A 15,901-nucleotide genomic window follows, 5' to 3' on the forward strand; every position below is an offset into this window, starting at 1 on the left:
GCTCCTGTCCGTGTCTCCCTAGATACATGTACTACAGTATACCTCCTGTCGGTGTCTCCCTAGATACATGTACTACAGTATAACTCCTGTCTGTATCTCCCTAGATACATGTACTACAGTATAACTCCTGTCGGTGTCTCCCTAGATACATGTGTACTACAGTATAACTACTGTCAGTGTCTCCCTAGATACATGTACTACAGTATAGCTCCTGTCGGTGTCTCCCTAGATACATGTACTACAGTATAGCTCCTGTCGGTGTCTCCTTAGATACATGTACTACAGTATACCTCCTGTCGGTGTCTCCCTAGATACATGTACTACAGTATAGCTCCTGTCTGTGTCTCCCTAGATACATGTACTACAGTATAGCTCCTGTCTGTGTCTCCCTAGATACATGTACTACAGTATAACTCCTGTCGGTGTCTCCCTAGATACATGTACTACAGTATAACTCCTGTCGGTGTCTCCCTAGATACATGTACTACAGTATACCTCCTGTCAGTGTCTCCCTAGATACATGTACTACAGTATAACTCATGTCGGTGTCTCCCTAGATACATGTACTACAGTATAACTACTGTCTGTGTCTCCCTAGGTACATGTACTACAGTATAACTCCTGTCTGTGTCTCCCTGGATACATGTACTACAGTATAACTCCTGTCTGTGTCTCCCTAGATACATGTACTACAGTATAGCTCCTGCCTGTGTCTCCCTAGATACATGTACTACAGTATAACTACTGTCAGTGTCTCCCTAGATACATGTACTACAGTATAGCTCCTGTCGGTGTCTCCCTAGATACACGTACTACAGTATAACTCATGTCGGTGTCTCCCTAGATACACGTACTACAGTATAGCTCCTGTCGGTGTCTCCCTAGATACACGTACTACAGTATAACTCATGTCGGTGTCTCCCTAGATACACGTACTACAGTATACCTCCTGTCTGTGTCTCCCTAGATACATGTACTACAGTATAACTCCTGTCTGTGTCTCTCTAGATACATGTACTACAGTATAACTCATGTCGGTGTCTCCTTAGATACAGGTTTACTACAGTATAATTCCTGTCTGTGTCTCCCTAGATACATGTACTACAGTATAACTCCTGTCGTTTATAGCCCCTGTCTGTGTCTCCCTAGATTTATCTCGAATTCTACACGTATCTGTCATGTCCCTGTCCTACATACTAAATGTCTCGTATAACATTTGCGAGGACGTTCGACCTCATAATCCTATTCACTTCCTATTTCACATAGAAAACACGTTACTTATTTTCTTTCAAATCATACCGATTAGTTTCGTTAACCTGCGGCTTTTAAATACAACAACGATAAACTGTTTTGTTAAACAGGTATATGTTTTAGACATCGGGTACATGTAACTACATTTTGTACCACTATTGTGATTGTATGAAGTTTTACGGGAATACAGGGTTGAGTCGGTTAATATGCAACGCACGGCCTTGTAACGACGATATATATTGTTCACTTTTCTATAGACTGAAAATATCCATGAATATAAAAAACGACACGATCGAATAGATTTACCCGTGAAAACCTTACAGTCAACATTTTTCAATATATGGTAAGGCTATTGGCAATCTAATATGACGTAAGGAAAAATGCATCATATTAGTGTGTGTAACATTTCGTTTGTGTTGTTTAACGTCCTATCTGCAATTAAAATCTAAGAAATACTTGATGAATACCGGCTGTAACCTGATGTGAATAATGTATTCATATGTTCTAAATGGTAGATGTTTTGAGTAAATATCATTGTACGACCTTGAAATTTTGATCACATACATTATTACATGAAAACATGGGTTTTATCGCCTTCAATTCAGGTTCTATTAATGATTGGTTTGGTTTGTTTTTGTTTAACGTCCTATTAACAGCCAGAGTCATTTAAGGACGTGCCAGGTGGAGGAAAGGTGGAGGAAAGTCGGAGTACCCGGAGAAAAACCACCGGCCTACGGTCAGTACCTGTCTGGCCACTGTCCCACGTAGGTTTCGAACTCGCAAATCAGTGGTGGAGGGCTAGTGATAAAGTATCGGGACACCTTAACCACTCGGCCACCACTGTATTAATGAGAACAATGGTAGATGGTTTGAGGAAATATCATTGTCGGCGTTTTTTGAGAGATACTGCTTTGCAACTGTGGTACACTATACATTGTGCGACCTTGACACTTCGATCACATACATTACTACATGAAGGCCTAGCTATCGGGTTTTATAGCCTTCAATTCAGGTTGTATTGCTGAGACAATACTGGTTCGTTCTGTTGTTTTATATCTTGATTGATATCAACTGCAAATATAAAAATTTTAGCGGTAATCTTATTTTAGCGATTTTCACACTAGAAGCTCTGTGCTAAAATATATTAGGATTGTGTTAATTACATTTTCTGTTATATGTATACCAGTTCTTTAGTCCAAAATATGGGCGCGCCGATTCATATTGATGCTAATCTGTTTTAAAATTAAGATATAGCTAAAATTGGAGTCCTCCAAAAATAGCACGCTTAAAGTGGTATGGGTTTAGAGACAGTGGGCAGAGGGTTTGGTTTGGTTTGGTTTATTTTTTTAACGTCCTATTAACAGTCAGGGTCATTTAAGGACGTGCCAGGTTTTGGAGGTGGAGGAAAGCCGGAGTACCCGGAGAAAAACCACCGGCCTACGGTCAGTACCTGGCAACTGCCCCACGTAGCTTTCGAACTCGCAACCCAGAGGTGGAGGGCTAGTGATGAAGTGACGGGACACCTTAACCACTCGGCCATCGCGGCCCCTTGGGCAGAGTGACCTGACACATACCAGAGTATCGAGTGTAGGAACCGACAGATTAATCTTTGGTCTGATAGCCCAGGTAGATACATACATTTGTAACGTTTTACATACTCACCTAAACGCTTGGAATCAGATGACGTGTAATACACACAATAGTCTAAAGCTAGACCCGTTACAAACACAGTTGAGATATCAGCATCTTGTAAGATCGTATCCAGGCCAGTTTGACTGATTTGACCATTGTCAAAGAATGCAGAGTAGGAATCAACCTGAAAGTTGTAATGAAATATAATATTTACATAAAACATAATATGTTGAAAACGGAAAAAAATTTATGTTCATATCTAGTTCTGAAAATACCACAGCAAAAATTATGTCAACAGAAAATTAGTTTCCCCTCACAACCCATTTACCATAGAACACAACAATAAGTATCGTGTACATCGACAATGATGTTACCCAATATGTGCGTTACTGCAAAGGTTGTCTTTTCAGATAGACCAAATTGCTGCGATTTTAATCAATCATCGTAAATAGTGAAAACTAAAATCTGTCGCGAAAATAACCTTCATATTGTTGTTAAGGCTTTCTCCCAATAACTTACTCAACAAATCAATTTTATCTAATGTAAACGCCTTGTACATTGTACTACAGACAATAATTCCACAGAAGTTGTACGATGCCTGTTGCCAACTTAATTAAAATGGTGCCATCTTGGAACATATGAAAAGCATCATGCTCTGTCGCCAGTTGAGTTTTTCGATGTGGCTTAGCGTCCACATTTGTAAATTGGTTTAGAATCTTTTGTCGTATGGCAATGATTTAAAGATGTGAAAATTGACCAGAAGCGGTCGAGCTAGCGGACGTGGAACGGAAGTAGGCTATCGGTCTTAGAGCAGTTTTGCAACAGACAGTCTGATTGGTTAACAAATATAGCTATAATTGTTTGAAATTGTGTAATAATGATTTCCTATGAGCAAAGGGTCATACACTCTAACAAAATAAGGAATACTAGTACTGGGCTCAAAACCTGATCTGTTATCCATTATGAATAAGCCGTATATGAAATTTCATTTATAGCTATCGGTATACATATTCTAATAAATAATTAACAAGAATTGCATAACCTAAAATTGCCTGCTTGTCAAATATTACATGTAGCACCCTCATCCAACTTCTTTAATAATGTACAGTTAATAGACCATTTCAACACTTGCAATCCCTTTTTTCTTCGAATAGGCGAGTCTAAAGGAAAATGGGAATGTCAGTTTATCATGCGAAGCATATAGGTGCCTGCTCACCTATACGTCCATATTTAAAATACAATGCATAACGATGAAACAAAGACACATACACAAAAGGCAGGTCACCTTTCTCTTGAAGCAATACATTTCCGTCGCGTTTCGTCAAGTTTAATGTAGCATTTAACATGTAGGTCGTAACGTAAAATGCCATTGTAAACATATATCACATAATTTAACGACCTACTTCACAATTATAGCCCTTTCTGATGATAATGTCACTGTCCTTCCGCACAAGAGTGTCGTCAAATTCGGCTGAGGTCGTGTTGATGATGCAATGATCCGGCCATAACATCTGTGTGACGTTGTATGCTACGGCTTGGCATGAGGTCACCGGGTCACAGAGTACTCCTGAAATAGCGACAATGATTATAAAATATTTTAACGCTTAATGTTAAACTTTCGTTTAAATATGCATATGTCCGTGTGCTGCCTAAAAGCAGTACCATAGACCATTAAAGGTTATACTGTCTCCTTAAACTATTTATGACGGTAGGCTGTATGCGTCTCAATTTCGTTCAAAAAATACAATGTAATAATTCAATTCAATGGTGTACTTCAGTTTAACGTGTGGTTAGAATCAGAAGCAAAAATATCACTTGCGAAATTGTAATAAGATACCTGTCGATAATTAACTGTGTGACAATTATATCTCTCATTGTACTTCGGTCCCTGACGCGACGAAAGTTAGGAACGGAATGTATAATAGAAAACGAGAACAACTACAAAATGTTATGCTGTGTCTAAAGGTCGTGATGGCCCTTCGGAACCATTCTATTGTCCTGACATTCCCATGTAAACTAGTAAATGGATTTTCTTATAGAGGAGTAAAACCTATTTTGATTTGGTTCGAGATTATGTCCCTTCAAGGGGTATACAAATACATGAATCTGTGTCGGCCTCCAAATCTCCAGTGTATAGTGAAATCTATGAATCTCTTATACACAGGTCCTCTTCAGAGTTGTAAATAACTCTCGCTCGTATAGATAATGGAAACTAACCTAATATCGACACTGGGGACTCATATTGGGGTTGTAAAACATTGAATAACAGCATATCCTTTCCATTTAATTTCTTTCATTGGCGGGCAATTCCGCAAGGACATCTAGGTAATGCATACAAATAGAAACCATCAATAGATACATTTGTATGACGGCTGAACGACAAAAGGTAAAGTTTTTTGTTTTTTGTTTTTTTTTCAATTACTTGTTATATTACTTTCTCGAAACTTAAAATTCCCGCACCTTTCCCATGGATTTTTCACCCCGTAAACGTTAACTAGTACTGCTCCTAAAACCCTTTCTAAGGAACCAATTTAATATTCCTGGTTTTATCCTTCATAGAAAACAGCATTTCCAGATTTAGACATTAACCAATGTGTATCTCAACTACTTTAAACACTTCACGTTTTACCCAGTAAATGTACAAGGGCCCTATGAATAACACTTCTAAATATAAACTCAGAATTATATGCCGCAATGCACCAAATTATAAATACATCCTTGTTGGGACGCGTCCGTGATGCTAGAGACATCATACAGCTGTTTCGCCCTTGATGGACTCGTCAGTGATGCTAGACATCATACAGCTGTTTGTTTATCTTGTTAATGATGGACCCGTCAGTGATGCTAGACATCATACAGCTGTTTCGCCCTTGTTAGACTCGTCAGTGATGATAGACATCATACAGCTGTGTGGCCCTTGTTGGACTCGTCAGTGATTCTAGAGACATCACACAGCTGTTTCGCCCTTATTGGATTCGTCAGTAATGCTAGAGACATCATACAGCTGTTTCGCTCTTGTTAGACTCGTCAATGATGCTAGACATCATACAGCTGTGTGGCCCTTGTTGGTCTCGTCAGTGATTCTAGAGACATCATACAGCTGTTTCGTCCTTGCTGGACTCGTCGGTGATGCTAGACATCATACAGCTGTTTCGCCCTTGTTGGACTCGTCAGTGATGCTAGAGACATCACACAGCTGTTTCACTCTTCCAGGACTCGTCAGTGATGCTAGAGACATCAGACAGCTGTTTCGCCCTTGTTGGACTCGTCAGTGACTCTAGAGACATCATACAGCTGTTTCGTCCTTGCTGGACTCGTCAGTGATGCTAGACATCATACAGCTATTTGGCCCTTGTTGGATTCGTTAGTGATGCTAGAGACATCATACAGCTATTTGGCCCTTGTTGGATTCGTTAGTGATGCTAGAGACATCATACAGCTGTTGGCCGTTGTTGGACTCGTCAGTGATGCTAGGTACATGTACATCATACAGCTCTTTCGCCCTTGTTCGACTCGTCATCGGTGCTAGAGACATCATACATGTTAACGTTGTTTCGTCCTTGTTTGACTCGTCGGCGAAGCATGATGCCAAAATTGCAGAATTCCAGAAAGAAGGAAATGTCGGGAAATAGACAGATTTTAGAAATGAAAGAAATCTTCATCAACCTTATTAACTGAATTAAGTTGATTATTTTTATTGGATATATTTTATAATGAATAGTTTATACAATGTAGTTTGAATAGTGTCAAAGTTAATAGGAGCGGACGTGTAGCACGCACACCACATAATTATTTGCTCTTCAATTCAGGGTTGATATTGACGATAACGGTATCTTTGTTTAAAATCGACTCGCAATAAATCTTACCATTCTTATCGTAAAATAACGTCACTTCAGTATAGACGTCAGATCCATTGTGTTGGGAGGCAAACGAAATGTGATCAGAGCAATGCCAGTCCTGGGATAAAACAACCAATCGGAATGCGTGTTCGTAGTCACTGCGGAGAGCGTTGATTATTGGTACGACTTCCTCTCCGTTTGAAACTGCAAGGCTTCCTCCGGGTAGGAAACAATTTTGGACATCGATGATGATGAAGGCAACATTTTCGGACAGAACAGCAGGGATTGTGGATACAATAAGTATCCAAAACAACCTAGAAAGCAGAAAAACACATGACCAGTATAAAAAAATCCTAAAAAAAAATGTTACAAAAGGTGTTGTATATGGTTAGATAAATGTCCGTACATTGGATGATTTCGATGGTGGTAGGGTAGTTGGATAGTTTTCCATACATTGTGATGGTGGTTGGATACTATTACGTCCATTATGATGGTGGTAGGGTGGTTTGATACTATAACGTCCATTGTGATGGTGGTAGGGTGGAAGGATAGTGTTACGTACATTGTGATGGTGGTAGGGTGGTTGTGATAATATTAAATCCATTGTGATGGTGGTATGGTGGTTGGATAGTATGACGTACATTGTGATGGTGGTAGGATGGTTGTGATAATATTACGTCCATTGTGATGGTGGTAGGGTGGTTGGATAATGTTACGTACATTGTGATGGTGGTAGGGTGGTTGTGATAATATTACGTACATTGTGATGGTGGTAGGGTGGTTGTAATAATATTACGTCCATTGTGATGGTGGTAGAGTGGTTGTGATAATATTACGTATATTGTGATGGTGGTAGGGTGGTTGTGATAATAATACGTACATTGTGATGGTGGTAGGGTGGTTGTGATAATACTACGTACATTGTGATGGTGGTAGGGTGGTTGTGATAATACTACGTACATTGTGATGGTGGTAGGGTGGTTGGATAATATTACGTCCATTGTGATGGTGGTAGGGTGGTTGTGATAATATTACGTACATTGTGATGGTGGTTGGGTGGTTGGATAATGTTACGTCCATTGTGATGGTGGTAGGGTGGTTGGATAGTATGACGTACATTGCGATGGTGGTAGGGTGGTTGGATAATATTACGTACATTGTGATGTAGGTAGGGTGGTTGGATAATATTACGTACATTGTGATGTAGGTAGGGTGGTTGGATAGTATGACGTACATTGCGATGGTGGTAGGGTGGTTGGATATGTTTACGTCTATTGTGATGGTGGTAGGGTGGTTGGATAGTGTTACGTACATTATGATGGTGGTAGGTTGGTTGGATAATATTACGTACATTGTGATGGTGGTAGGGTGGTTGTGATAATATTACGTACATTGTGATGGTGGTAGGGTGGTTGTGATAATATTACGTACTTTGCGATGGTGGTAGGGTGGTTGGATAATTTGACTTGCATTTCGATGGTGGTAGAGGGGGGGGGGGGGGGGGGGGGGGGAGCGGAGGGTGAATTGTATTTCATGCACACATAATGAAATTACTACCAATATTCTTTTATCTCTCAACCATCAATTTTCGTCATATGTTTAGATTCATTATCTGAGATTTTTACTAAAAATACTTTTTTTTAACAAACTGTAAGATTGTAAACCAGTCCAGTCATAATCAATTGCTGAACAAATGTATCTTCACATGTCGGTGATCAAATTTTTAACATCGGAGGAAGATTTCTCGACAATCCTTTCAATTAGGGACTGAGCTTTTCAGTTTTACATATACTTTAATTTTCAATTCCACATATTTAATCATCATCAGGAATACGCTGTATTTTTCGGCAAAGTCGTATCAGATCGTTTGGCAAAACTTACGTCATACATGTATAGCATCAAAAAATTGAAGCGTGATTTCGCGAAAGGTTGAAAGAAACTACATTACCTTCATTTGAAGTAACTCCCAGTACAAATTAATTAATTTGTAACCACGGAATCGCTGTATGGACAAGTAAACTTTAAAATCAGACAACTTCGTGTGTAATTCCACGCAGTGTTTTAAACTTCGTAATCTGATTATCGGAAGCAAAATCGCTATTTCAAAGTTGATCGCCAGACTTATCCACGAGTCTAATTTTAGATTAGCCCGAGTTTCCTCTGGCCTTGACACGTGATGGTGTCATGCATGGCCAGATGAAACTCGGGCTAATTTTAGATCAATTCGCATTCCAAGCATTTCCAACCGTAGCCCTAGTCCGGATGATGCGTAATACGAAATATAATCAATGAGGGGTTGTTTCTTAAATGAAATAAACAAATTAGTTCCAGTAGTATTGTAGTAATAACACCACAGGGACCTGGGTATGTGTTACGATCTAGGTGTAATGTACATTTTCTGATGTTTTAGGGGTTTGACTAACATTCGATACAAAATGACACCCCTCCGGATACATTATATACAATTTATATATATGATAATTAGTCATTTATTTAATGAATATATAGAACTAATTAAAGTAAGTTAACTTTTAATGATCATTGAGCATGCCGACAAGAAGATAGTGTTTCATTTACACGAACCAACTGATGGTTTGATACCGTGATTTTAACAACAGTCGTTTCGGTGAATGATTATTCCTGAGCCTGGTGTTTGAAGCAGACGATGTTAAATTGTGTGTAACTCCATAAAATGTTCAGCGCCGAGCAGCAAAACATGTGCTACAGTATCAATTGAGGTTATCAACGTTAACACAAGCATACAGAAGATCCCGCGGCGATATGGTTTGCATACTAACTTCTGGTAAATTTGACAAAGAGGTCAGACATAATTAGTAATTAAAGAAAGTTCAAATACGTGTGAAAATATGTATCCTTGCAATTATATTCTACATTAAATTATCTTCCATCAAATAAAGTAAACACTGTGGCAGTTAAGCAATATATGCATCAATTGGATGAACAGACAAAATTCCAAACACAAATATATATTGTTTTAAAGGAACATAGAGTTAATATAAAGCTTTATAATGACGATGTACACATATATTGTATCTTAAGCTAACAGTTAAATGATTATAAATTATTTGCGGATTGCTGTGTTGTAAATGCTATACATGTTGTCAGAATGAATATGTGTTTCTGAAAACAAAAAACATCCAAAACGTTATTTCTTTACAAAACAAACATGTTTCCGGTTAATGTACAAAACACATAAAATATAAAATATTCTGGACTATTGCACAGACAACCATGATATACTAGTCACTAAAACACTGTTAGTGCCTAGAATTGAAGTCACCGTGACTGTCGTCGGCAGTGTTGACATCTGAGTGACTTAGACGCTTGAAAGGGTAGGGCGAACTTTCGACACGTCACAGCTGTTCAATAGTTCGCACCTGACCAAATTCTAAAGCGTCACATGTGTTCAATAGTTCGCACGTGACTATGCAATAGTCATTTTAGCCATGCAATAGTTTACAGTTGTTTCATGCCTCATCAGTCAACAGTCAAAACTGTTTTCACGAGCTCGAGGTGTTGGTACTGACCAGGTGAACTGTTTCCCCGAGGCCGAAGACCGAGGGAAACAGTTTAACTGGTCAGTACCAACACCGAGTGAAAACTGTTTTGACTGTTGACTGATGAGGCACGAAACAACTGTTTTGTTATCTGACCATTGAGGTGAATAAATTAAAAAAGAGAGTCTGAAATTCAAAATTTAATTACTCACAGAACCCTTGATGATATTCCTGGTATCAAACCTAGAAGTCATGTTTAGAGTCATGTTTACAAACCTGTCAACGACAAGTTGTGTAGTCACTGTCATCTGTACGCTTGTAATTAGGCGCGTTCGATTGGGCAGTGCGTGATCGGGCAACAGTTCATGGGTAGCATTCACGGAAAATCACGTGATCGGGCAACAGTTCATGGGAAGCATGTTTTATAATTAATCTTTTGGGGAAAAAAGTCAAATTTGGTTAATATCCATTTATATAGTGAGTCAGATAACAATTCAAAATATACCTTATGTATATATAGTTAAGGTAAATCAAACGCATTATGTAATAATACATATTAGAAAATATATTATCATATTCACTATGTGTTGTTGAACCTAAGGTAAAGATTTGAATTTCCTGCCGTAGTTTTACTGTGCTGAATATATGTTATATGTGTACAATCTGCATCAATGTAACATTGCAATCCAGGTATTCATATGTAGCATCTAAAATAGACGACTTGTCACTGATCATGTCAGGGTATCGGGCCGACCATCACTGCGCCATTTAACGTTCGTTTTCAAGGTGGATGTGGCGCTGTGGTATAAGATGCGAGTATTTCTGGCTAGGCGATTGGGTGCCGTACATCATGAGTTCGAGGCCCAGTCAGGGCACGAGCCATACAATTGTCTCTTCGTCATTTGTATTATTTTGTTATATTTATAAAACAAATATCAAGGAAAATGTCGAACCAGGAGTTTGAAACCATCGTTATGGAAGGCGCGTGATGCTCTCAATGAACGTTGAAATATTCCTGTTTTAAAGACTCGAGATTCAATACAAAGCAATTACACGGGTGTACCTTAACACGTCCATAGGGAGTACGTACTGCATTTCCTGATCAACCGAGAGCCATTCACACGAGCCACGAATTATTGCGTTTTACACGTGACGGCAGGAGAGCTCTACAGCGATAACAGCACGTGCTAAATCAGATATGGCGTCCCAGTGGATATACTTTGTTAAGGACGTGTTAAGATAGTAGACTATTGCAAAATGCATCTTTCAGTTGGTAAATGGAACGGAACGTTTGTAATTAAAACCAACATTTTTCAAGATTAGAATGTAGTAGTTAAACCAGCATGGTCCTTTAGAGATCTATTACATGCGACTTGAAAACAGGACCCAGAGTGACATGGTCACAGCGTCCATGACGGTTGTTCCGTAAGGCGATGTGTTTCGTCATGTACAAGTTCCTGCTTAGAGTTTTGTTGCTATATTTTTTAAGGCATAGTCAAAATTTAGTGAAGTCACACACAGTGCATGAAGTCGTACGGGTATCACACATATATTCTTAACAATGTTTACCTTATATTTATAATTATGTATACAATATATGTAATCTCGTCTTTACCAAGTCTTTTTGTTTCTCCTTAAGACTACACGTACTCTATGTTTATATAATCTGAATTGTATATTGTTTTCTATCCACATTTACTGAAGGGGGGGGGGGGGGGGGGGGGGGGATAAAAATACACAAATCGACACATCACCAATTAAATCTCCACAACGTTTGTGACCCGAGATTCCTGTCCTTTCTTAACTTAACAATATTCTTTGGCTCGGATAATCTCATTATTGACAGATATATTATCCCAAAGTGAGAGTAGGAAATGCGATTTTTTAGTACTAGTGTTCCCCACCAGGATTGCTTTTTTATGCTAAGTTCTACCCATCTAACTTGACATTGTATTAACCCTTCACTTAGACCTGTCTTTCGTCAAGCCTCTAGCTGTATATTATTTTTGAGGACATTAAAATCTTTACTGTTAGTTATAGCCGAGACGTATGCGTGTATATGTCTCTGGTTATAGCCGAGGATAGCTATGACGCCGATCGAAACGAGCTAAGTAAGTCCAAGATTTTGTTCAAATCATGATCAAGATGCTACAACAATATTTTCTATTGAGAGGGAATATCAGGACGAGTACGTCAAGCAGTGACGTAATAAGCCCATTCATACATTTGATAAGTAATGTCACTATGACCAGTTTAGCCCCTCCCACTGGTGGTCTGACTTTGGTGGTTTGTCTATATGTATCACTGTACAATAGAAGATACATATATACAGATATATATGTTTCTGACAATAGGCAGCTTTAATAGTCAATTTCTTCTTTATTTTTTTTTCACCTAGATTTTTAAAAGCCTTGTACCAAAATGGAGTTTGAATTATTCTCTTTCCCGTGGTGCCTTTCATTTTCACTGCTATGACTACATGTACATCAACAGTTATCAGCTCGTATTATTTCACTATATAATCCTACTTAACCCAAGCCAATTAAGACCACCAGTATTAATGTGTCATTTGAAAAGATACATCCACTTATTCAGCTCGTAAAAAAATGACGAGGGGTTCCGATTGGCATAAAATAAACCAATCGGAACACTTCTCAGAAGAGGGGTTCCAATAATAGCAAGCAGCTACGTACATGGGCGTTTGTAACTCGATCTAGCTGGATCTATTCAGAATTTCCTCGAATCAAATATCCCTCGTTATTTGTGAGGTGAATTTGAGCAGAACGATTAATCCTAACTTTTGCGATGTGTCCCTTTAATACGTCAGAAACTTCCAGGTTATATTTGGATGTGACCCGTGTTACACTACGATAGATACACAAAGCGGCTCGTGCTATTACGTCATCTGTACTTCACCGAGTTCTGAGTCAACTTTTCCGATTCAATTTTGTTAAGTAAACACATGCTCGGATATGAGAGCTTTTATTGTTTGGGTTATGAAGTCGATCATAGCTGCATGGGACATAAAGTTTGAATTCTGTGTCTAGTATAATGGCTCAATATGTTTAAGGAGCCATCTCGCCTGTCATAATCCCCAATTTAAAGTGATAAATGAATGTTGTGTAGTGACTTGAGATGACTTGGCATGTTAAGATGTATATGTGTTAAAACGTAATTTTTCATTCATTTTTCATCAATTGTGAAACCAGTTTTAAATATCGTGCAACTTATTTTTATCAGTTCATGTTGACACGGACGAAAGGCCGCCTTTTATGTAATAGATACATAATGGGTACGAGTGATGTATCGGATATATCACACGAGTGCGTAGCACGAGTGTGATATATGCGATACGTCACGAGTACCCATTTTGTATCTGTTTTATCCAATGACAGCCGAGGTTTTGTCACCCACGTGCCTAGGGGTGGAGCTATAAAATTGATCAAAACCTGTCACTGTGATATGTTTCCCGCCAATTTCTGACACGTTTCATTCTGTCACAGTCTAGTCCATTCATTTCTAGTGAGACTGTCAACCATGGCGGATCATGAACTGATCATTGATGTCGATGTATTTACCGACCAAGTATGAGTATGAACTGGAAGATAGTGACACTGTAGCTACTGACATTGGATTATTTGATACCAAGGAATTAACGTAACCAATTGTTGTAAATAAACTGAACGGTAATGTGAAAAACATGTGAAAGACTGCAGGATTCGAGGGAAATTACACAAACGGTAACTGCTCCGGAAAGAGGACCTGCGCTACTTCCCTTTACCAAGCAGGTAAGTCTAAAATCATATTGTTTGAACAAATTGTGAAATGAAATATTTTTCGTAAATTTCGACGTTCACGATGTCACGAATCTTTCAAAGTCCATGAAATTGTTTAAATACATCGATGAATCGGTTAATCGGTATTTTTATCCACTCGTCCTGTTATCATTTTCATCACTATTTTGTTTATGATAAGATTTTTGTGCAACGAAAATGTATGGTTACATTTGGCGTAATCTGTATAACCATTTTTTTTAAATGACTGAAATTTTATATGTAATCATGAATGCGTTTTTTTACTGATCTGTTAGACCTAAAATATACTCAACAGGGTTTTATATTCTGTTTCGTCAGGTTTTGATGAGCAACTCAATATGGACAGGACGGAACATCGCAGCACGGCTGTATGCATACAAGGTGAAGAAAGAAGACAACAAAGAACATTTCTAAACGGCACTCGTATTTCATTAAATTTTGTTTAAAATGTTTTCCTGTCTTTGTTCATTTGTCACGCCCACATTTGAAATTGGCCCCGCCTCAAGACTGAGGCATGAACCAATCAGAAATGCCATGTGATATTTCAGATATCACATATGTGATATTTGAAATATCACATAGTATGCAATATAACGCCAACAAAAGATCAAAGAAAAACCGAGGCGTCATTGGATAAACTTCCGATCAAGGAAGAAAGCTACGATTGCACCAGGCAAATGTGTGTGAGTGTGTTACCACTACGCCATCCGACAACCCCGATATGTATGTAAAACAGCAAAATTATTCCCATGGCTCAGATGGTACAACGTCGGAATAAAATAACTTCCGGTTTGCGGTTCGAACCCCTTTCACGAATGAGTAGGACCCGTACCGTGATATCATGAGGAATTTTTCCTTGGGAAAGATACCTTACACCGATTTCTCTAGATGCGACACAATGGTCTTAGGTTATATTTTTCAATTATGTAGAGGGGCCGCAGTGTGGTTAAGGTGTCCCGACACTTTATCACTAGCCCTCCACTTCTGGGTTGCGAGTTCGAAACCTAAGTGGGGCAGTTGCCAGGTGCTGACCGTAGGTCGGTGGTTTTTCTCCGGGTACTCCGGCTTTCCTCCACCTCCAAAACCTGGCACGTCCTTAAATGACCCTGGCTGTTAATAGGACGTTAAACAAAAACAAACCAAACCATTCAATTATGTAGCCACCAGCTACTACAAAGAAACCCGCCTCAAAATTTCCCTGAGCGGTCACGGGCTGGTGAACCCACACTTTCAAACATATGTATTTTCCTGCAATCGCATATTATAATCTTATTCAGCATGAAATTGAAATTTATATATTTATATTATATTTTAAGTAAAACTAAAATGTGATAATTTAAAGGCACATATAATGATCACTTCTTAATTAATTCTATTTGATTTAAGTTTCAAATTATTTTACAATATCGTCAAGCTTTTCAGATGTTTGCAATGGTCCAAATGTATTTTAACTGCAGAAAATGATATTTCGTTCATCTCGATATTATTTCATGTATGTAATAAAATGAAATAAACTGAGTCTATTAAAGAAACACACTGAGAATGTTTTATTGACCGAAATGTAAAAAATACTTATTTGTCTTTTAATTGGTGTAGGAAGAAATAAACACAAAGTTTTTATTGTTATATGCATTAAGTCAACCCGATCTAAGCGACAATAACTGTACCTATCCAGCTACATTTAAATCACAATGACAACATCCGTTCCTCAAATACTGGTACACTTCAGTCTCTAAACCAAATATGTACAGCTCCGGGCGTTTCCTATTTGACTGGCCAGTTTTTATATAAATTTAAGAGAAATCGTAAGATAATAAAGTGAACTTGTCACAGGAACACTGGAACA

At 38.5% G+C, this 15,901-nt stretch overlaps 1 protein-coding gene and 1 long non-coding RNA gene across 2 annotated transcripts in view; one reads left to right on the forward strand and one right to left on the reverse strand.

Annotated features, from left to right (window-relative positions):
- The window catches only part of LOC117318088 (nicotinamidase-like), a 38,816-nt gene that overhangs the window by 19,831 nt on the left and 3,084 nt on the right, over positions 1-15,901 (reverse strand). The window contains exons 2-4 of the mRNA XM_033873089.1: positions 6,750-7,036; positions 4,287-4,450; positions 2,914-3,067 (exon numbers count right to left, since the gene is read on the reverse strand). Of these exons, the coding sequence (XP_033728980.1) occupies positions 2,914-3,067; positions 4,287-4,450; positions 6,750-7,036 (605 nt within the window). The remainder of the gene's footprint in view (positions 1-2,913; positions 3,068-4,286; positions 4,451-6,749; positions 7,037-15,901) is intronic.
- On the forward strand, positions 13,610-14,507 carry LOC117318090. The gene is made up of 2 exons (XR_004530297.1): positions 13,610-14,028; positions 14,374-14,507. It is a non-coding gene; the product is annotated as an uncharacterized LOC117318090 (long non-coding RNA).

This window comes from Pecten maximus, chromosome 19 (assembly GCF_902652985.1).
Source record: "Pecten maximus chromosome 19, xPecMax1.1, whole genome shotgun sequence".
Lineage (NCBI taxonomy): Eukaryota > Metazoa > Mollusca > Bivalvia > Pectinida > Pectinidae > Pecten > Pecten maximus.